At 36.1% G+C, this 24116-nt stretch overlaps 1 protein-coding gene across 3 annotated transcripts in view; it reads left to right on the top strand.

Moving 5' to 3' along the window:
• EHBP1 (EH domain binding protein 1) overlaps positions 1-24116 on the top strand; it is a 293792-nt gene that overhangs the window by 208380 nt on the left and 61296 nt on the right. For 2 of the 3 annotated variants that reach the window (XM_040993344.1, XM_040993343.1), the window contains exon 15: positions 10598-10742. In XM_040993344.1, the coding sequence (XP_040849278.1) occupies positions 10598-10742 (145 nt within the window). Of the gene's footprint in view, positions 1-10597; positions 10743-21245; positions 21354-24116 lie in introns of all 3 variants that reach the window. The other variant, XM_040993342.1, reaches the window with a different exon arrangement.

Genomic DNA, 24116 nt, shown 5'->3' with positions numbered 1-24116 from the left:
GACAAACACAGGATTCTCATTTTTTTCTTTTTCTGGGGGGGAGTTGTGTGTGTCCATTCAGAACATCTAGTAACAGAGACTAGCTTCGGATTTAGTGATGACAAAGTAACAATCAAATTGTGCACTGCAAAACTGAGAAATGTCATGGAATGGATACAATGAAATGTTAGCACTCCTAACTAAAACCAACTTCCAAGTTAGATATAATCAAATATCACAATTAATGGAAGGCCAGCTGCTAAGACTGTAACAAACCACTGAAGACAAGCTGAAGAAAGCACAGGGTATTATATTATTGAGAGAAATAAGGGATGTGAGATTTTGGATATGTGAGTGCTTTGTGCTCTAATAAACAAAATCTTTCTGAATAAGTAAGGACACAAACTAATCTGTTTGAAACAATTTTTTAAAACTTTGATAAAGTTCATTTCATGAAAATGCATATAGACTTTTTAATAGAAAGAGTTCTTAACTGTATTTCTAAACAGATCGATTAAAATTTTCTATTATGAAAAAACACCCTTGGGTGGGTAATGATCTCAGAGCTACACTGACAGTTTCTCATATTCTAATTCACCTTCACAAATACATCACATCATTTTGGCTAAAGTAATGTCATTCGGTGACATTTGCAGCAAGTATAAAAAGGGACCCCCCATAGCAGCCATTTTATTTGATTCTTAAGATCCAAAGGCTGCTGAAAGAACAATTGAATAAAGTTGAGGATTGGAGAAGCTTGATTTTCTTGTTCTCTCTGAAATGAAACTCTAGTCTTTTTCTTTCCCTTCCCCTTAAAAACGAAAGTCGGCTAGGGGGTTGTAGCTGTGTCAAAGCCGCTGGGATGCCACTGCTGATCACTTTAATTACTACGACTAAGGAGGATAAAATTAAAAGTAGCACCATTGAAGCAGTGGAAGAAAGCTTGCCTAGATGTCGGTGAACTGTGAAATATAAAAATTGCATACCAATACATTTTTATGGAAAGGAAACAAGGAATTACATTACTTATTCTTGAAGAGTTTGTCCTTAAATTGTCAAGTTTTACCAGTGCCATCCATCTATAGCAGATTGTGGACCATTTCAAAATGATAAAAAAAAAAAGAATAATAATAGCTTGAGGACACACTGTTAAAGGGCTAAATGTTTTTTTAGTTTATGTCCTAGGTGGCTAGTTCTGACCTATCTTTTCTATATTTGAGTATTTTGAATCCAGTGTGTTGAAATGCACAACTCTTTTTGTACTTAGCAGGACTTTTGTCTTTCCTAAAGATGTTATATAGAGAAAAGCAAAGCTTAAATGTGCAACATTCATCATTCTTCTAAAGGCTTATAATTTAAGATAAGGAACCTAAGTTTTAAATGAATGTAAATAAATTTGTTTCTCATCATCTCTGTAGTACAAAGGGAAATTTAAACAGATTTGTATAGCCCAAGCATACATAAACAACTAGAATTTTTAAATATCAGAATGACAGTAAAGCTTTGCAAAAAAATGCTCCAAACACCAAATATGTAATGGATACGACCAGTGCTATCAAATTAAGCAAACACTAATCTTAATTCTTACTATACCCTTTACAAGATGGGCATTGTATTTCAGTGAGATTTGGTTTCTGTCAAGTTGGGTTGATAGGAGCTGTCTCACAGACTTGAGAGGAATAATGGGACGACCTATACATGTATGAAAATATTGCACAGAGCACAGAACTAGTGTTTTCCCAGAAATTGTTGTAACTTGAAAGATGATGGTCAAGGGGGAGGAGTCCTCTCAAGAACTCTACTTCCATCAAACCTTCCAAAGCATAGCTCCTATCTTACAAACACTAGATTATCCTGTATTATTTGCTCTAATTCTAAATAATTCTGTAAAGGGAAAAGGTAAATGTCAGACTGATCCTTAGAAATAGGAAGTGTAACTGCTATAGTTTGTTTAAGTGTATTGAGACTAGGGCAGTTAATGAAAAAAATGAATTTCCGGTGTGTTGAATTTTTCAGGTGTACTTTTCCTTTTAGTGATGGCAACTCTCAGAGTTGCCACGTCTCTGCACCCTAGTGAAAAGATTACCTTTTCTTTCTGAGCTGATGCAATAGATGACTTATTTACAGTTTTGAGTCACTATCTTCTTTTCTGTACGGAATGGTCAATGCAGATAGCAAAAACATGTTTTTTTAATTTCATAGATTTAGGCACACCTTCTTTGTCAGAAATACTCAGTTTTTTTCTTTAGTTTTTAAGGTCTATTTATTTTTGTTGGAAAGGCAGGTTTACAAAGTAAGAACAAGATCTTCCATCCACTGGTTCATTCCCCAAGTAGACACAATGGCCAGAGCTGAGCCCATGGGAAGCCAGAAGCCTCCTCTGGATCTCCCACGTGGGTACAGGGTCCCAAGGCTTTGGGCCATCCTTGACTGCCTTCCGAGGCAACAGGCATGGAGCTGAAAGAAAAGTGGAGCTGCTGGGATATGAAGCAGCACCCATATGGGATCCTTGTAAATGCAAGGTGAGGATTTAGCCACTACATTACCGCACCAGCCCCTTAAATATTCATTTTCTATATATTTTGAGCAATTTGTGCACAAAGCTATACAAAAATTATACAATAATATCCTTGTTCTGTTTTACCCTTGAACCTGAAAAATACACTTTTCAATTTGAGAAACTAAGTATAGATTTTGTTCTCTCCTTTAAATATTAATGTAGAGACTGACGTGTGTGTGTGTGTGTGTGTGTGTGTGTGTGTGTGTGTGTGTGTGTGTGTGTGATGAGATAGTGTTACAGTGAATCTGGAGACTAATAACCTGGAAAATAATACTATCAACCTAAAATTGGTTGCATTATCAATTGCTATCATTACAAGCTTTTCCTTTATGACTATTAACTTATTTTCTCGCTTGCTTCTTTGTCTTAAGGAAAGTTAAAAAGGTGAGAAAGCAAACAAGATAGGCCCACTGGAGAGTTCTAGGCCCAAGCAAAATTGTTTCTGTGGTCTTAGGACATTAGTAGAAAAGTAAATTAAGGCAATCTGATAGGGAACTAGAATTCTGTCAATCAGGCTCAAGATTTTGTGCTGTGTCCATACACTTTGTTTACTGTAGGGTTTTATGAGTTGTAACCTGCCCTTGCAGTCTGTTAATGAGGCTAAATCTTACTACTTGAGAATTGAATTACAGCACACCTCTGGGCTAATGGTTATAAACAGAAAGTCCCATTAGAGCTGCATTCTGATTTGTTCATTTGCATTTTTTCTATTGTGCAGAGAACAATGATGGGTAAATACACACAAACAAACAATTTACATGGAAATTGATAAAGTGCTGGTAATTAGTATTTAGAGTTGGTTTTATTAATGATTGCCTGCTTTAAATTACACTCTTGGTAAGCTCTCAGAAACGTTTACACATGGGAATATTGCTGGGGGGTGGGGGATAAAGCCAAGAAGTGGTAGCTTGTGAGGGAAAAAAATAGGTTCCCATTTTTATTCGGAAAGGTGTATTCATTTATTTCATTTTGACTTACTTAAATTGACCCAAGACCACTTCATCTTAGTTTGAATCACCAAAGTCCAGCTCTCTAAGAAGTTATTATACATGCAGTCAAATTCACTTAAACCAGGTTGCCTGAGGCATGTTAAATAATGGTTTTTACTAGTATTCTTAACTTTTCTTCAGTTCGAAAGAGGAAAGTTGGGCCCGGCGCGATGGCGCAGTGGTTAAGGTCCTCGCCTTGCACGCCCGGGATCCCATATGGGCGCCGGTTCTAATCCCGGCAGCCCTGCTTCCCATCCAGCTCCCTGCCTGTGGCCTGAGAAAGCAGCTGAGGATGGCCCAAAGCTTTGGGACCCCTTCAGACTGGCATAGCATCGGCCGTTGCGCTCACTTGGGGATTCAATCATTGGACGGAAGATCTTCCTCTCTGTCTCTCCTCTCTGTATATCTGCCTTTCCAATAAAAATTAAAAAAAAAAAAAAGAAAGATGAAAGTTTAGTAAAAGCTCAGTTTTCCTCAGATGTTCATGTAATTTGCTAGTTTGACAGTCAAATAGTGTGATGGTTAAGAAGAAGGTCTCTAGAGTCAGATAGACCTAGAATGAACTGGCTCTGACATCAGTTCTAGGTATAACCTTGTGACTGTAAATATTCTCATTGATAAAAATGTGGTTATTAAAATTAAATGAGATCATGCATACTTATAAAAAATACTTAGCACATAAAAGCTCAGGAAATATCAGCATCCATCATTTACTTGTACTCCTAGTATATTTCCCAAGTTGAGCACTGTTCATAGTTGGAGCAGGTGCTGTAGTGCAGCAGGGATGCCTGCATCCAGTACAGAATGCTTGGATCCAGTCCTGGCTACTCCCATTCCCATCCAACTTCCTGCTAGTGTCCCTGGAGGAAAGGTCTGCAGATTGAAGGTGCAAGTACTTCAATGCCTGCTACCCACATGGGAGACCTGGTTGGAAATCCAGACTCCTGACCTTGATCTGGCTCAGCCCTGAGAGTTGTGTATATTTCGGGAGTGAACCTTAGCAGCAGATAGCACATCTGTCTAACTCTTCCAGATATTAAAGAAATCTTTTTTTTAAAAAAAGACATGATGAACTGAAGATTTTTGAATGTGACTTTTGCAGCTTCTGCACAGTATTGCTCACTACAAACTTCTCTGCCTCCAAGTAAGGTTGTATCTCCAACTTATAAGAAAGTTATCCTTGAATGTTAGACCACTCTTCTTTTGTCTGTTTTACAATACACACCCTAGGAAGCCTGAGGTCTCATCTGTTTTGTTCCTTTTCCTACAATTCTCTTTTTCTAAATGATAATATTTTTTTTTGAAAGACAAAATGATATAAATATTTCATACCTGTTGATTTACTTCCCAAATGCCTACAAAAGCCTGGCCTGAATCAGACCATAGGTAGGAGTCAGGAACTTCATCTCTGTCTCCCACATTGGATAACAAGAACCCAAATACTTGAGCCATCATCTTCTGCCCGCCAGGCACATTAGCAGAAAAGTGAATCAAAAGTGCAAAATTTCAGGATCTTGAATAGGGGCTCTGATATGACATGTGGACATCTTAAACAGTAGTTCATCAACAACTGCACCACGTTACCCATCTTTTATCACAAAGTTAGTACAGGTGTATTATGGAGAATTAAAAAATAAGAACAAATAAAAGCAAATATCAATATTGCATTTAAAAACCAAGAAATATCCCATCATGACAAGTTAATATTTACCCTTCATTTTTTCTGTGCATTTATATATGTGTGTGTGTTTATTTTGACAAGATTACAAAATATGGTTATTACTGTGTCACCTATTTTTTCAGTCAACTTGTTTCTTCTTTGTTAATACTATGATCAAACTCTGATTTTTTAGTATATGTGTTGCCGAAGCAAGCACCAAACTCTGCTTTTTAAAATCAACTCAATAATACAATATTTGTCCAAATTAGTATCTAAATCTAATACTAGTGATGGTAGGATAATTTATTTATGTTTGTGTTTGTTGTCCTAATTGTGATTTGTTAGAATGGCTATGTCAGTTGCCCTCAATGTCTTACTTTCTAGATTTTTTTTATTGTTCTCTTGTGGTATAATATGTCATGTTTCTCTAACTGCAGTGGTTATGACAATGTGAAATAATATCTAAATGCTCAGTGGATTCACTTTAAACATTTGGGCTAGGATGTTATAGATGGTTCGCATCTCATATACGTCATGTAAAATATGTATGACATGTGATTGAACCACATTAATGAAGTCTAAGAACAACTCCTGAACTAATGATCTTAAATTTCTTCTCTAGTTCTTATCTCTTTACTTACACATTTGGCTTTAACTTGTAACTGAAAGTAATCCATTAGTGATATTTTTTAAGTATAGGTTCCCTTTATTATTGCTGAGCAATAGACCACACAGTATTGTAACAAAATTGTTGTGTTCTCAAAATTCTGTAGTCAGAACTTCAGACTGGGCATAATGGGAATGTTTTGTCTTTCACCATTGTCTGAGCCCTCAGCTGGGAGGATCTGAACAGCTGGAATAACTGAAAATGGCTAGAGACAGATTATCTGAAGGCTTCCTCATTCACACATCTGGTTACCCAGAACAGGATAACCCAAGGCTCAATGTGACAGGGACTGTTGACTGAGTCACTCACATACAACTCCTGCTTCTTACAGCATGATGGTTGAGCCAGAGAGACTAGAGAATTCAAATATTTCAAAAGAACTAGACAGAAGGGAGAGGTCCTTTTCTATCCTAGCTTTAGAAATCAAATGCAACACTTCCATATTCTGTTGATTCTATACAAGTCACTAAAGCTGGCCCTTCTTATTCTTATACTTCTTATTAAGGAGTGGTAAGATCACACAGTGGAAGAACATGTAGGATGAGAGATGCTACTGGCACTGTATTTAGAAAATACGCTGCATATGTGCAACATAATATGAATATCCAGTTCCCCAGCAGACATTTACCTCAAGCTTTACTAATTATCCTTGTTGAATCATTTATTAGGGCTTTCAAAGTGATGTTTTTACAATTCTACCTTTTTTTTCCACATTCATTAGCTGAAGGTGTTTTATAAAGTAAAGCGTTCTTTCGTTGATGGATACTGTTTGCCCTAACATTCAGTTCCCTGGGCCAACACTGTGGCATACTTACTGGGCTACCACCTGCAGCCCTCACATCTCATATGGGCACTGGTTTGATTCCTGCTATTCTACTTCTAATCTGGCTCTCCGCTGATGTGCCCACAAATGCAGCACAAGATGGTCTGGGTGCTTGAGCCTCTGAATCCACATGGAAGATGCAGACTGACCTATCTCTGGCTGTTGTGATCATTTGGGGTATAAAATAAAAGATGATGATTGAGTTCTCTTTTGTCTCTGTCTGTCTTTCTCCCCTTCCCTACCCTCCCTCCTTCCCTCTATCTTCTGCAACTCTGCCTTTCAAATAAGTAAAATAAATATCTTAAAAACATTCAATTCCCAATCCCATTAGAAAAAAATCAGGTAAATAATTGTATCTTCTTTTTTTACTTAATTAGTTTTCAGGACTTATTTAAAAAGCTGCCTCAAATGCCAACAGGAATTTTTATTTCTCGCTTTTATAATATCATAGTGGACTCAAATTTTCATTGATTAAGTGTGTGATTTCATTGATTAAATTCATTGTAATCACTATTCTTTTTATATTGAAATTTTCCAAGTCAGTGCATCAGAGCTTCAAGTTTATGTCTGAGTCCGCATTAACTTATCCCATGATTTTTGACAGCTTTCCTGATTTGAAGATCCCTAAACGAATTGCCTATACTTCAGTTTCACTCTTCGCATTTCTGCACTTGTTTATAGTGATGTTTCTTACCAAGTTTGATTGTGATTTTTGAATTTTCAGACGTGTTTCTAATATTTCTTGCAATTTGTTACCCCCTCTTTTTTAAGCATCTTTTACTTTGGTTCTCATGGTACATGAAATCTATTGTTGTCCTCACCATATTTCTCTGCCTCCTTTTCCTATCTAGATAAAGATTCTTTTCATGTTTTAGTCAATAGATCTTTTTTTCTACAGTAGCTTTTCAAGTTCTTTCATTTATTCCTGTAACATCATCCAACAGGTTCATAGTCATAGTTTGGCCTCACAATCTAGCAGTAATTTCATTTCCTAACTACCTGTCATGTCCTAACATCTCTTCAAAACTAGTCTGTCTCATTCAGACTTCCTCTACCTTCCTTTTTATAGTTACTTTTAGTTTTTCCACTTCTATTGTTAGTGACAGAGTTCTACTAGTTAGCCACATTTAAAACTTCTGAGTCATTTTTTTTTCTCACATCTAATCTGTTACTAAGAATTAGTATAGCTATCAGTTCTACTCTAATGTATTTCTTACACCATCCTACTCTTGGATCTGATTATAGCTTCCTTGAGTCATATAAGATCCTCCTAGTTTCTTTTCAGTCCCTCTTTGCCAACTTATTTTGTGTACCATTGCCAGATTAGTCCTTAATGCACCTCTGGTTCGTCATTCCTCTAGACCTTAAAAACAAAAAAGACATACACACAAAAATTAAAATGGACTTTCACTAGTTTCATTAGTTATGTTAGAATAAAATTAAAGCATTTCCTCTGTTAGTGCCTTTATATTATCTACCCAGATTTACTTTTCTTCCTTATGTTTCTAACTTTATTTGTGCTGTGCTCATTCAAACTTGATTTTATCTTTTTCCTCCAATATTATTTCTTACTTCTGTGTATTTGCATTATTTTTACTTCCTAGTGTATCCTACATTGGCCAGTCTAACCACCAGTTCCCACCTAAACTCTTTACAAACCCTACTCATTCTTTAGGCCCAGCTCAAAACCATGATGCTACAATGCTCTGCCCTTCAGCTAAAAATACACTTTCTTTTGCCCAGATGTCTACAATGGTTGGTTTTTAGCCAGATGGAATCCAGGAGCCTAGGATACAACCCAGATCTCCCACACGAATAACAGAAACCAAAATTTTTGAGCTCTTACCACTGCCTTCCATGGTTTGCATTAGCAGAAGGCTGAAGTTAGGAGCCACCTCTATGTATTAAACCAAGTCACTTCATTGTGTGATGTTGGTGACTAACTGGCATCTTAGCCACTAGGCTAAACATCTGCCTCCTTTGCAGCATTTTGATCATAATTCCATATATTTTTTCTTCCCTCCTGTCTTATATGCTTTTTGAGAGTATCAGTATTAAATTTTCATGCTTGAAATTTTTGTGGCACTTATATTAGCATCTAAGTATGTACTAAAGTCCAGACAATTCAAGAAACCAGATAGAGTTCCTGACTTCAAGTAGCTCAATTCTAATGAGAAAGGAGCATCTATACAGTTATAATTAAACTTAATACTTGTTGGTTTAAAAGTAATATGAAACATATATACTTAAATATAGGTAAAGAAAAAGATGCTATAGTAACGTAAAAGAAGCAGCACTTCATTCCACTGTGGACAGGGAAGATTTGGTAAATTTAAAGAATGAGTAGGAATTGTATAAGATGAAAGAAGTGGTTCTAGGAAGAGGAAATGACCTGTTCAAATCCACAAGTACATGAAGCTACATGACATAAGCAACTCTGTATGAATAAATGTGAAGTTTTATGGATTAGGAGATGTTAATATAAGATAGCTGCACAAAGATTTGTTCCAGCCAGATGATTCATGCTTTATTTTGCCATAATATATTGGTGTATATGTTTTCCAGTATACAAAGCAATTTCATCGAGTATTTATGATTCATAACGTTTTATTAGTAGTCAACAGTGTCTTAGTTATTTGTCATTTTAATCACTTTAAATATAGAAAGTCATATAAGATTTTTTCATTGTGTATCTATGAAGAGAGGGGGAATAATCCAAAAAGATCTCACATCACTGTTAGGTAATTGTTATAGATAGATTCTCTTTTTTGTCAGTATTTATTTATTTGTTTAAAAGGCAGATTTGCAGAGACAGAGAAAAAGATATCTGCCATCTACTGGTTCACTCCCCAAATGGCCACAGTAGCTAAAGCCAGGAGACAGAAGTCAGGAGTTTCTTCCGATCTCTCCCTTGGGCACAAGGTTCCTAGCACTTGGGCCATCCTCCACTGCTTTTCTTGGCACATTAGCAGGGACCTGGGTTGAATGTGGAACAGCTAGGATTCAAATTGGAGTCCACGTGGGATGCTGGTGCCATAGCTGTTAGTTTTACTGTTTACGTCACAACATTTGTCTCAATATTTTAAAATCAAAATTTTGTTAATATACTATCACCTTTATTCCAGCCCCTCGTAATAAAACTGTTATGTGTATTTGACCAATAAAGGGCAGTGATATTTTCTAGTATCAGAAATGCTTTTAGACAGTGCTCTTGGCTTTATTAGATATTAGCAAGCTAAATTTTATTCTCTTAAAAAAACAAGAGATTGGGTTTGGCATGGTAGCCTAGTGGCTAACTAAAATCCTCGTCTTGCACATACCAGGATCCCATATGGGTGCTGATTCATGTCCTTGCTACCCCACTTCCCTTCTAGCTCCCTGCTTGTGGCCCAGGAAGGCATTAGAGAATGGTCCAAAGCCTTGAAACCCAGCACTCACTGGAAAAGGCTCCTGGCTCCTAGCTTTGGATCGGCTCAGCTCCAGCCATTGCAGCTGCTTGAGGAGTGAACCAGTGAATGCATCTTTCTCTCTGAATCTCCTTCTCTCTGAAATCTGACTTTCCAATAAAAATAAGTAAATCTTTAAAAATAATTATAATTCTCTATTTTTAGTATAGACTTTCTATAAGCCGTGTTCTCTTATTAATGTTTCCTTATATTTTCTCAGTAGCATGTGTTGCCAAATATTTTCTAGTTTGAATTTTTGATGGATATTTTAATACAAAAGTTTTGGTTTTTAAAAACTGTTTCTAGGATGTCTTTTTAAAATGGTGTGACATCCAACTGATATAGAGCATCCTATTTATAATGTGGGCCAAGCACCATGCTGTAAACCAGTTACTATCATGATGATCAGATTGAAAATGAAATTGCATTTCTGTCAATTACTGAGTTGGCAACTGTTCAATATATCTTAACAGCAAGATGAAGAGCGACGTCGGCAGCTGAGAGAGAGAGCTCGTCAGCTAATAGCAGAAGCTCGATCTGGAGTGAAGATGTCAGAACTTCCCAGCTATGGTGAAATGGCTGCAGAAAAGTTGAAAGAAAGGTCAAAGGCATCTGGAGGTGAGTTAAAGAATCTTGTATCATATTCTTCAGACAATCCAGAAATCCACAGTAGACCTTTTGGGGCTTTTTATTCTTACTTCAAAATGTTCCATCAGAAACATAAACTTTTTAATATATTGATATATCACAGTAAAGCTAACAGAAGCATAGCAAATCAGAAGAGAACTGTTTCTGTTTTCAAAATCATTTTGGCTTAATTTTTTCAATTGAGAAAATACAGTCTTGAAATACACTTTATTAGAAAACTCATATAGACTTTGATTTGAGGGTACTTTATCATGCCTGATTAATTATTCTGAGTGATTAAAATGACACCAAATTCTTAATATCTGGGTCATAAGATCTGTTAGTGGTGAGCTTTGGCGTAGAAGATTTTTAGTTTGTAGAAGGTCTTTATTCACTTTAATGATATGTTCTGACATTATAGCCTAATATATGTAAGAATTTTAAATATGTCTTTAAAAATGTCTTCTATTAGTTTCTTATTTGTTTCCTTATACTCTCAGACCATCTTCTTTAGTATCTATAGAGATTGTTTTAAGCTTGATGTTGAAGCAAGGGCTATATAGACAAAATTTTAATTTTGCTTCCCAAATCTTTAGTCTGGAACTTTTTGCATTTTTGTTTAACAAGAATATAAACAAGATGCTGTGGCTTTTTATTTCAAAGGTCTATGACCTATTTATCTACCAAAACATACCAAGTACTTATCTTGAGTAAATCTTAGTATGCTAAGTTCTCCCTGAAGAATAGGCGAGTGAGGACTTGAATAAAACCTTAGAAGTCTAAAACAAAAGCATGTTATATTTCGACGTCAATAAGTTCATCCAGAATAAACTGGCTGTTACTACTGCTATTTCTAATCAAATCCATAAATTAAGAACTCATTTTTGAAGAGAATTTTAACTAATGCCTATGGCATCTAACCATCTATTCCATAAATTTGAAAGCTTCTTCTCCAAACAGCTGTGTATCTATCCCTCTATTCTCAGGATGCTTGTATCTTAGTTAGATCTTTCATCTGACCTTTGCAACTCCTATAATATAGTACTTTTATTGGAATTCCTACATTTTCTACTATAGTTCTATATTAAAATCACTCACAACAATAACATTTATCTAATGCTACTTTGAGCATGAACAACAAGGTGTTTATGGTCAAAAATTAGGTATTCTAAATAAATCCTAAAAATCACGATTCCGACATTGTCCATTCCTACATTGTTGGGCACTTTAATAACAGCATGATAGACTTATGGCTATTCATGAAGGACATCCATTTCAATACTACAGGGGAAATTGAGGCTAGGGCGGACTTGGAGAGAGGACAGGAAATCCCAGAGCCTATTAAACTGTACCATAAAACAAAAATTTAAAAATTTTTTAAAAAATCATTGTCTTTTTATATCTGTGAATATTATACAAAAAACACATATTCTGTATCCTCTGGATATATTGTCCTAAATCCATGGTCATCTTCCTATAGCATCATAAAGCCATATAGGAGAATATTAATTGTAGATGGAAAGGTATCCAGTGTCTCTTCTTTTTTTTCCAGTGGCAAGTGTATGAATACCATTGCTAACTCTGAGAACGCTAAGAATTTTAAAGTTTTATTTAATTAATGGTGTGGGATGAATCAGCCATGTAGTAGTCCTGTTTTTCATAATCCAATCCCTGGTGAAGTTGAATCAGGACTAAACTAGACAAAAAAAAAAAAAAGCTATTTTCCTTACATGATAACAAGAGGAAATGAATCCTGAATTTGACATCATTCAACACTCAAAGTAAATCAAGTAACTGAAGGACGGGAAAGGATTGACGCTGGTGCTGGCAAGAAAATGGAGACTAAAACAGGAAAAGGTAGATGACATGAAGAAGGGCAGGTAACTTAAAAGAACCTGATGCAGAGTCAGGATCCTTATTCCCTGAAGAGAGCAAGTAATCAGGATCTATTTCTCCTATAGAATATAGTATACCTAGAATATTGGAAGCAACAAAGTATCAGATGGTAGGCTTATATTAGAGCTAAGATGGGTAGAACCCACCTGTCCTAAACAGTGAATTTTGGCCTGTCTTCATACAGGGATAGGAATCAGACTAGGTCCACTCTGTCCCCAAGATGTAAGCTATTGAAAATTGGAGTTGGGGAGAAATCTATAGGACAAGTAAGAGGATAAAATTCTAGGTGGGAGGGCCCGGCGGCGTGGCCTAGTGGCTAAGGTCCTCACCTTGAACGTGCCAGGATCCCATATGGGCACCAGTTCTAATCTCGGCAGCTCCACTTCCCATCCAGCTCCCTGCCTGTGGCCTGGGAAAGCAGTGGAGGACGGCCCAAAGCTTTGGGACCCTGCACCCATGTGGGATACCCGTAAGAAGTTCCTGGATCCTGGCTTCGGCATCGCATCAGCAGTTGAGCTCACTTGGGGAGTGAATGATTGGACGGACAGAAGATCTTCCTCTCTGTCTCTCCTCCTTTCTGTATATCTGGCTTTCCAATAAGTAAATAAATCTGTAAAAAAAAAATTCTAGGTGGGAATTCACCCATTCATACCTATGCATTTATCTGTTGAGCAGTGTCAGCTACTGGGATAGGCCGAAATTTATCACACTTTCTGAAATATGGCAAAGTAAATACATTAAGCTTTGCAGGCCATGTAATCTGTGTCTAATCATTTACTTAAGTTTGTTTCTGTAGCCTGCAGGCAGCCTTACATAGCGTATAAATGAATAAGCATGGCTGTTATTTGCCCTCCACCATTCACCCCACCCCACCCTGCCCACGGAGGCAGTGGACTGGGCTATATCTGTGATCTATATTTTGTTGATCCTTTCATAGTCTAATAAAAACTTGCTTGGGTTCATAAGAATCTGTTTTCTAGATGAAAATGACCCTGAGAGAGTAAAAGTCTCAGGAAAGGGTGAATTTAATGTCTGTTCTTCTAATGCCTAGTTAGAATCTTTCAGACCTGGGGGAAAATGTTTTACTACAAAATAATATAAAAGGAAGATAAAGAAATAATTTGATACCATCCTGGATGGACTAATAGGATTGGAAGATTTCAAAAGCAATAGTTCATGATGAAAAAAGAGTGTAGTGGAAAGTTGACATAATGTGAAAGCGGGTTTATGCCCCAGAGTCACTGCTTGACTCATTTGAAAAGGCTCACAGTTTAAGCCAGGGATCCAAAATTTCACAGTGTCCACATAGAGTATGTGCAGGGCCATTTGGGGGCAGATATGGCCATGTATCCAAGCAGCCCACTGGGCCCATATTTCAAACAAAAAAAAACGAATTTTTGTGAAAATAATAGACTCATGCTGGTCCTTAGGAGCAGTAGCCAAGTTACTTTTCCTGACATGTTTCTGGGACTTATGGCAGCATTGGATGATAGTTATGTTGTACCACATTTGTTTTTCCAATTTCTGCATAATTTTGTATGTATAAATGTGTGATGGTCTCATTCTGTGTACCAAACTTTGGAGCTCATTTTTATTTTACAGGTCTTAGTAAGGTGAAAATGCTTAGGGACAAAGTCTAATGTTTTTCTTTTCAGTTGTACCTGTGATATTGTGGTCAGAGAATATGGGTTGAGTTTCAAATCTGGGAATTTGCCAGAGTATTATTTTGGCTAAATAAGCCTTAAAATCTTATTAATTATTCATAAATACATTTTCAAACAAGATAGCCACCTTATTTTAAGATATTATTTAATGTATCTTAATAGTATGTGATATTATGATATGTAGTGTTTTATATTTTGTACTTCTGAGTATTTTTTTCATAGCTTATTGCAGTTACTTAAATTGGAATAGAATTAACTGTAAATAAATAAATACTTTTGCCTTTCATTTAGATAAACTTACCTACCTTGTTTTAAATTTTAAGTAAGTACATTTTATATTTTGTACATGAAAATGGATACTTGCATGATCTTACTATTTTCAATTATGATAGATTTTTCTAAATTTGTTGAACTGAAATAAAATCTCAGATCTGAAGTAATTTTTATTTTCAGTTTCTATTAACAATATAATTTTTGTATTTTGTTTTCTCCATTTTGTTTTGTTTTTGTAGAGTAACTTGTAAACTGAATTTTATAAGAACATTTGCTGAGAACCAAAAGCATAATATATGAGTAGGAAATTTTGCTTTAAAAATATTTAATGTAATCTTGACAATAGAATGCTGGATTGTCTGCCATTGTCTGTACCCACAATATCAGGATACACTTAGTTAGCAGAATGATGGGCTGCTTATAAAGGACTATACTATTGTAATAATATGGGGGAAAATCAGTTGGGAAGAGGGAATTTGTGGAGAGGGAATAAGGGAAATTCCAGAGCCTATGAAATTGTATCATAAATTTTAAAATAAAATAGGAAAAAATTGGTTAAATTTAAAAAAAAGAAAAATGTGTATTGCCAAGTTAAAAATGTGTAATAGAAAACCTCAACATGATTTTTAGAATTGCAAATACTCTTGAAAAAAAATTATTTATTTATTTGAAAAGGAGAGTTACAGAAAAACAAGATATATAAAGAGGGTGGGGGAGGGAAGGAGGGAGAAAAAAAGAGGAGACTGAGCTCTTGAATCTGCTGGTTTATTCCTTAAATGAGCACAGTGGTTACTTGGAGCTGAACCAGGCTAAACCAGGAGACTCTGTGTAGGTCTCATCTGGGTGGCAGAGGACCAAAGACTTGAGCCATCTTCCACTGCTTTCCCAGGTATAGTAGCAGGAAGCTGGAATGGAAGTGGAGCAATGAAGCAAAATCTGATATAGGGTGCTGACATTTTCCACAACTATGGCCCCCAAGTATCCTTTTTCTTTGCCCTGTCACCCAGTATCTTAGTTTCATTCATTTTATCTGCAAATACAAAGTATATGACTGATCTTATTTCTGTGCTATTAATCATATATTGGGGTTCCTATTTTTGCCTGAAGTGGATCACAGTGTTTACTGAAATACTTTTCCACATTCCAGCACACATCTAATTTGTTTTTACCTTTTCCTGTCCACATAATTCATGTTGTACTTTCAGAACAACTTGGGCTTTTTTTTTTTTCAAAATTTAATTATTTGAAAGGCAGAGTTATACAGAGAGATTGGATAGATAAAAGGGGAGCTCTTGCATTCACTGATTCAGTTCCCAAAAGGCTGCAACAGCCTGGATTGTGCCATCAGAACCAGGAGCTCAGAGCTTCTTCTGAGTTTCCCACATGGGTACATGGGCCCAAACTTTGGCAATCGTTTATTGCTTTTCCAGGTGCATTAGCAAAGACTATGTATTATCCCTCTAGTTCACATTATGCCTTGCTCACCTTCTAGATTTTTAGTGGTTAGCCATGAATATGCATACACACAGGCATGTATTTATTAATGCATGCAGTATCTAAACACAAATGCATGCACACACATGTACACACGTGTACTTTAGTTTTGGTAGAATGTATTTAGAGCAGTTCTGTCAATGTTAGAAAATGTGTAAGATTAACAGTTAAAAAGAATTCAAAGTTCACTGCAAAACTGAATTCACTGAATGGGAAAAAAAAGTAGAAATCCATTCCTTAAGACCTGAGCTAAACAGATCGATATTTACCCTTAACCACCACTCCCAAACAGTAATCCTTTTATCTAAGGTTCCATACATATACGTTCAGTTAACCCACAGCTTTACCTGTGTTCATGTAAACAAAAGATTTCATTTAACCTAGAAATAATGTGAATGTTACCTTTTGAACATTATACACAAATCTGGCACTGAGTAAGTAATTTAAAAGTACGATTTATACATATCCTTGGATTCCGGTAGTATCCATATCTGGACTTATTTCTGGACTTCACTGTTTTTTGTTTGTTTGTTTTCTGTTTTAATTAATTGCAAAGCCATCGTTCTAGTAGCTCAGTATGTAGAGTTGTGATGTCCACTGTACCCTTGCTGTCCTCAGTAGCCTTTCTCCCACAAACCAATGCCCAGTTGCTTTTCAAATCTTGTCAGACTTACTTCCAATTCTTTTATCCTATTAAGTTCTCCATTCTGCTTGTCCAGGAGATTATAACAGTCTCTAAGCTGGATTTCCTGCCTCTAGCCTTTCTTTTCTCTGGTCCAACATGTAGATCAGTGAGTTTGCATGAGGAACAATGCTACAAGCATTGTATACTATCATGCTCAATCCCTAGGCCACAGCTTGTTTCATGTGAGAAGGTATTTGAGAATTTAACCAAGAGCAAGGTCATAGGGATAATGTTAGATAAAATACATGAACTTCAGTGCTTATATTTCTGCTAATAATTTAACCGTGTCACAACTAGTTACAGTAAGATATTGTAGTTGAAAAATGCTTTTAGAAAATGCTGTTCCGTTACTCCTGTAAAGGCAGTACTGATCATGCTGGAACATTAGTGAGTGTTTATCCCTACCCTAAGTTTAAACTTCACATTCTGACCTGTGGGCTCTCTACAATTTTGTATTTAAAGTCATGCTTCTCAATATTTCCCTTTCAGTTAAGTTTTATACATAATCTACCTATTGCTGCTTTTGTTGCCTTTGGAACCCTCGTCCCAAATGTACCTCTTGAAAATCTGTATATTTTTTAGGACCTAACTTAAAGGTTAGTGTCACTGGCATAAAAAATAACCTTTTTATATTTTAAATTTACTCTGTATCTTATATTTACTCCATAATACCCATTCTATTTGCTGTAATAGTCAGTTGAATGCATGCCTTTAAGGCAAAGTAAATGCTTTCTACAGCTTGATATCTCTTCAACATCTAGCACGCTGCTTATAGTTACATATATAGTAAACATTTCTTACACAAATAAATTTTAAATTTTGTACCTTTACTCATGTTGATTGTGGTCAACAATAATCACTGGAGGCTGATTGACAGTAACCATTTTTACATCCCAAAGACAATTTATAATAACTTGTGATGCAAAGAGATGCTGAGAGAAGCAATATAAACACCTACATTTTAAAAGATTTATTTTATTTTTTATTGGAAAGTCAGATTTACAAAGAGAGAGAGAGCTCGATCTTCTATCTGCTGGTTCACTTTTTTTTTCTTTTTCTTTTAATTTTTTTAAAAGATTTATTTTTTTTATTGGAAAGGCGGATATACAGAGAGGAGGAGAAACAGAGAGGAACATCTTCCGTCCGATGATTCACTCCCCAAGTGAGCACGATGGCCAGTGCTATGCTGATCCAAAGCCAGGAGCCGCTTCCGGGTCTCCCACGTGGGTACAGGGTCCCGAAGCTTTGGGCCGTCCTCGACTGCTTTCCCAGGCCACAGGCAGGGAGCTGGATGGGAAGAAGAGCTGCTGGGACTAGAAACAGTGCCCATGTGGGATCCCTGCACGTGCATGGCGAGGTCCTTAACCACTGTGCCTTCGCGCCGGGCCCTAGTTCACTTTCCAAATGGCCACAGTGGCTATACGATCTAAAGCCAGTGCCAGGAGCTTCATTCCACATCTCCTTTTTTAAATTATTTATTTATTTATTTATTTATTTATTTATTATTTTTGATTTTTATTGAAAAATCAGATATACAGTGAGGAGGACAGACAGAGAGGAAGATCTGTCCATTGATTCACTCCCCAACAGCCACAATGATTGGAGCTTGGTCAATCCAAAGCCAGGAGCCAGGAGCTTCTTCCGGGTCTCCCACATGGGTGCAGGGTCCCAAGGCTTTGGGTCGTCCTTGACTGCTTTCCCAGGCCACAAACAGGGAGCTGGATGGGAAGCAGGGCTGCCAGGATTAAAACCAGTGCCCATTTGCATTCCACATCTCCTATGCTGGTGGTACAGGGTCCCAAGCCTTTGGATCATACTCCTCTGCTTTCCCAGGCCATAAGAAGGGGACTGGTTGGAAAGTGCAGGAACCAGGACATAAACCCGCACTCAAATGGGAGGCCACGCTTGGAGGTAGAGGGTTAGCCAGTTGAGCCAACACGCCAGCCGCTAATCACCTGCCTTTTTATTTTTAGCCTTCCAGAATTGTTCTTAGCTCATTTGTTAAACTACAAAATTATTTAGGAAAAAAATGTATGAGGGAAGTGAAATTGAAGATGATCACGTTTTGAATGACTCAAATAATTGTAAACAAATGTGTTTAGAAAAAATCTGCTGACTTTATTTAATAAATATAGCAAAGTATGCTTTGACTTTTTTTTAAGCAACATTCTTACTGTTACCCTTTTTTTTTCCTCCTGAGGGCTCGTTTTCCAGTTTTTACCGTGTTGAAGTTTGTGTTTTGTTTTGTTTTAGATTTGTTTACTTATTTGGAAGGCACAATTAGAAACAGAGAGGGAGAGACGGAGAAAGAGATCTTCTGTCTGATAACTCATTCCCAGATACACACTATGGCTAGGGCTAGAAATCGTTCAGCGGTTGGGCCCAGCAGTGTGGCCTAGTGGCTAAAGTCCTCGCCTTGAACACACCGGGATCCCATATGGGCGCTGGACTAATCCTGGCAGCTCCACTTCCCATCCAGCTCCCTGTTTGTGACCTGGGAAAGCAGTCGAGGATGGCCCAATGCTTTGGGACCTGCTCCCGTGTGGGAGACCTGGAGGAGGTTCCTGGCTCCTGGCTTTGGATTGGCACCGGCCATTGTGCTCACTTTGGGGAGTGAATCATTGGACGGAAGATCTTCCTCTCTGTCTCTCCCCCTGTATATATATCTGACTTTGTAATAAAAATAAATAAGTCTTTAAAAAAGAAAAGAAAAGAAATAGTTCAGCTGCAAAGCCCAGACACTCCATCCAGGTCTCTTCTACATGGATGGTAGAGGACCAAGCCAATGAGCCATGTTCTGTTTTTTTCTCCCAAGCATATTAACAGGGACTGATTGGAAGTGGAGCAGACAAGGCTTGAATTGGGCCCTGTTACTTTCCTTTAAATGACTGATATGTTTAGACTGAAAAATGTTCAATCAATGTTAGCTGTTATTAATATTAATGCTGATAATAACTATTATCCAAAAAATCAAGGAAGGATGTACAGTTTCAGAAAAATTTAGATGTTGTAGCATTAAGCTAGAGCTATAGATTTTGGAATTTCTCAACTGGAAAAAAATTGAGATATCTCACTATTAAAAGTTGTCTGATAAAGATGTTCCAGGATGGGCCCAGCATGGTAGCCTAATGGCTAAAATCCTCGCCTTGCATGTACTGGATCCCATATGGGCGCCAGTTCAGATCCCGGCTGTTCCACTTCCCATCCAGCTCCCTGCTTGCGGCCTGGGAAAGCAGTCGAAGACGACCCAAAGCCTGAGCATGTCCAGGTACTTCAGTGATATGCCAGTTTATAGGAGGAGAGGCTGTTGCTTTAGAAGAGAGCAACACCAGTGACCCACACTACTTCCTGGGTGTGTGTTTTCAGACTTAGCAAAATACAGTGATTCTAGTGAATCTACTAAGATAATATAATTTTGTTTAATTTTGTAAGGAATACAAGAAATGCAGGATAATTCCCCATTTTGACATCTGTTTATCCATAAAGTTTTGATTATGGGCAAACAAAGCAAAATGACTGAAAAGTGTCTCATTGAAAAGTACATTGCAGAGAGTAGTGGACGTATTATTCAACTACCAGAACCAGACAACTGTGTCTCCAAAAGGTGCAATGTCTATCAGCAGCAGAATTTAAAGCCAAATCTATTATATACATATCAAATACTTGCTTTGCCTTTTTAAATATATAGAATTTTAAGTTATATTATCACTGGAATTCAAGGAGAAAAATGTATATACACTGCAATATATTTGCTAGAAATATTGATTGCCAGGAAGGCTCCATTAATTAATTATGATCTAAAATATTTTACTAAGGATTTAAAAATTGTATAAGACATCCTCATTTTCACATGTTTAATTTTGATTCCTAATACTTTTGCAGTTTTAGTTTTTCTGAAATATATTAATTTAGTTTCTGAAGATTTATATAAAGGTGTTCTCTGTTCTAGTCTTTTATCCACAATGCTTTAATGATGGTATTTCATTAGTAGCACAAAACGTACCAAGTCTTTCTAAAAATGGCTTAAATATAACTGGAACTAAAAATGTGTATATATTTATATAGATGGAACTAAGAAATTTATAAGGCATGATGTGTTGCTTTATGCATTTACGTGTAATAAGCAATAGAAAATGTGTCACCAGATCAACTTTGTTTTTCCTTTTCTTCATTAGAGATTACTAGTAGATTACATTTTAAAATATGGGTACTCAGCTCAGTGAATAAGGGACAGTATATGGGAAATTGTCAAAAACTTTACATCTGCTTTGATGTGATAACGTATCTTTGACATATGAATATTAAATATAAATGTTAGTCTAATAGAGACAAAGTTGCTTAATTTGATTCTTAACTTGCTTATCTGTGTCAGTCCTAAATTTGAATGAAAGTTGTTAAAATACTATTTTTCCTATACTGTCTTGGAGAAATTATATAAAAATATAAATAATATACTAACATTATTGCCACATGTTCTTACAGATGAAAATGATAATATTGAGATAGATACTAATGAGGAGATTCCTGAAGGCTTTGTTGTAGGAGGTGGAGATGAACTTACTAACTTAGAATATGACCTTGACACTTCCGGTAATTTCAAGTTATAAATGTTTTGTGTCCTGCTGCATGGTGTACTTTATGGTTTTGTTCTCTCGTCAAGAATGAGTCCATCTTTCTAGTTTTGCTAAATTCATACCTTCTTAAGTCATTTAGTTAAATCCATCATTCATCAATATCATTTTATTTTGCATTGCATGATGAAACTAATAGTAACATTGTAATAGGAAGTTGCAGCTTGTGTTCTTTTATTACTAAGATTCACTGTTATATTTTGTTATGTGAAATACTTTATTCGGTAATTGATTCCTGTTAAGCTGAAATATTTTGTTGTAAATGTGTGAAGTGTAGGTGGAATTCCTATGGTATACTCCAAATGTAAGTACAAGCCATAGATCAGATATTCTGATATAGTTTAGAATTGATAATTTAGGCTCTAATATTATTTGGTAAATTTTGTGCTTAAATATTCCTACCATTACTTACATACTTAGTAACCAATTGCAATAAGATACTTTAAAACTACTTATAAAGTCTTTTTTTAAACTAATCTTGTATCAGTAAATCACATTGTCAATTGAGTCTTGTAAGTATATAAAGATATTTGATGGTGGTTCTTAATAGGTGTGAGAGCTCCAGATACATTGCTTTTAGAAGCCAGCAGCAAATAGCCATCCCAAAGCTTTGTACCAGAGAAGTTCGGTAAATGAGTATTGAATTTGGCAATGAAAACTCTTCAGAAATCTCTGTAGATTTGGAAGTAACAAGTCAAAATCTATTATCAGTATGTTTCTAGGGAGAAAAAAAAATGCTTTAAAGAACAGCGTTCTTTTTCCCATTCATGGCATACACCTGCAAAGCTAATTAATTTTATTTTTCCCCTATTTGAAATCATGCTGTTACTTCTCCAGAAAACAGTTGACCATGCTTTTCCTGATCGTAAAGAACATCCCAGAAATCCTTTTGCCAATAGCTCCTTCATGGCCCAGTATTAAATTATACTGTTGTTACATAGAGGTCAGTATGTTTGTAACTATGCAAGTCCAAGAGAGTGCTTGGAGAGATGGCGAGATTTATGGAAATTTTAAAATTTTTAATCCCAAATTAGAACCAATTTGTCCTTTTTTCAATTTACAATAATGTAGAACTTGTATGATTTGAATTTTAAAAAAGGTTGTTGTTTACCTGCCCACCAACCAAAACTTCCAGCTAAAGCTTTTCTTAAAAATCTGTAGCATCTCCTTAATGCTAAGGGAATAAGTACTGAACTGAAGCTTTTACATTCAATTTATAGAAGTATTAAAATCAGTGACAGTAAGTGATGCATATATTCTTATTTTACAGCAGATTATAACAATGAGGGAAATTTCCTACTTTGAGCAGTAGAAACTTTGTGAGATACTTCAAAGATTGGTTCATTTTATCTTGACTCTGGTTCATTTTATCTTGACTCATGTGTTTTTAAAAACTCTTCCTACTTTGTTTATTACAGTAAGAACACATATTTACACCTTCCTGTTTGGAATAAATTATTCTATTGCTTACAGCTCCCAAGCATGCCAGTTGGTATTGACATGTATATAGACAGGGTTCCCAGTTGATATCTGTGGTTATTTCATCTCACTAAGAAATAGGAATTCAAAGTAGAATCTGAAAGCACGTAGAATGTCTTATGACTTTTTCCTTGCTTTATTTTCCCCAAAATTCTTTTTTTAATATGTATATAAAAGTCATAATGTTTTAATAATAAATTGTATAATCTTCATCTTGATTTGACCATGGTTCATCAGATATTGTTTAAAAAAGAAGCCTAGCAATATAAACTAGCCAATTTGCATGAAAGTAATGATAATAGCATTTATTATGAGTCTTATAATTAGAAAAGTTATTAATCTTTATGAAAAATATCATTCACCAAATGGTTGGCATATCTTTTATAATCATTTTATTAAGGAATTGCTTTGTGTGAATTAAATAGAAATATTTTGTTCTCACTTGTTTCTCTACTTTATTGCTATAGACTAATATACTTGATAAAAATAACTCAGAAGTTGTTTATTTAAAAAACTCTTAGCCACTATCCTATTGTATATTTCTACTTGTATTTATACATTTCAAAAAACATTGTGCTTGTATTTCTGCCATCTGTGCAGAAAGTATATGTGTAAACATGTGTCCTGCTTCAGTGGCGGCTGTATACATGTATACGTGGGCATTGAATGCTAATGGTCTGTATGTGAATGTCTGAGATACATGTTAAGAAAGAGCTTCTTTTAATATGTATGTTTTTCTGAGAATGAACTCCTGTTGGCTGCTTCAGTCTTCAGATACCTACAGAAGGCAAGACAAGGCCAGGCTGAAGTTTGGAGCCAGGAATTCATTCCCAGTCTCCACCATGAGTGGCTGGGACCCAGCTACATGAGCCTTATAACCTGCTACCTCCCAGCTTCTGCATTAGCAGGAAACTGGAATCAGGAGCTAGTGCTGGGAATCAAACCTAGGCACTCCAGTATGGAACAGAGACATTTTAACCAGCCTCTTATTCTCTAGGCCAAATGCCTGCCCTCATAAAAGCTGTTTCAACTGCATGTAACCTTTGTAATGATTTATATAAATATATATAAGAAATCTTCAAAAAGCTTATGGAACATCCGTATTATTAAAAATCGCACATAAATACCAATTGTTTTTTTCATCAAGGTGAATTTCTCCTTTTGTTTTCTAAACACTTCTTGAAGTCTCGTGTATCACATACAGGCTGCATGTGTCTAATATGATTAGTTATTTCAAAACCCT

Source organism: Ochotona curzoniae, unplaced genomic scaffold (assembly GCF_017591425.1).
Source record: "Ochotona curzoniae isolate NIBS_2020 unplaced genomic scaffold, NIBS_Ocur_1.0 contig_883, whole genome shotgun sequence".
NCBI lineage: Eukaryota > Metazoa > Chordata > Mammalia > Lagomorpha > Ochotonidae > Ochotona > Ochotona curzoniae.
Note: the sequence above shows the minus strand (reverse complement) of the source record. Positions and strands in the feature narration are given on the sequence as shown.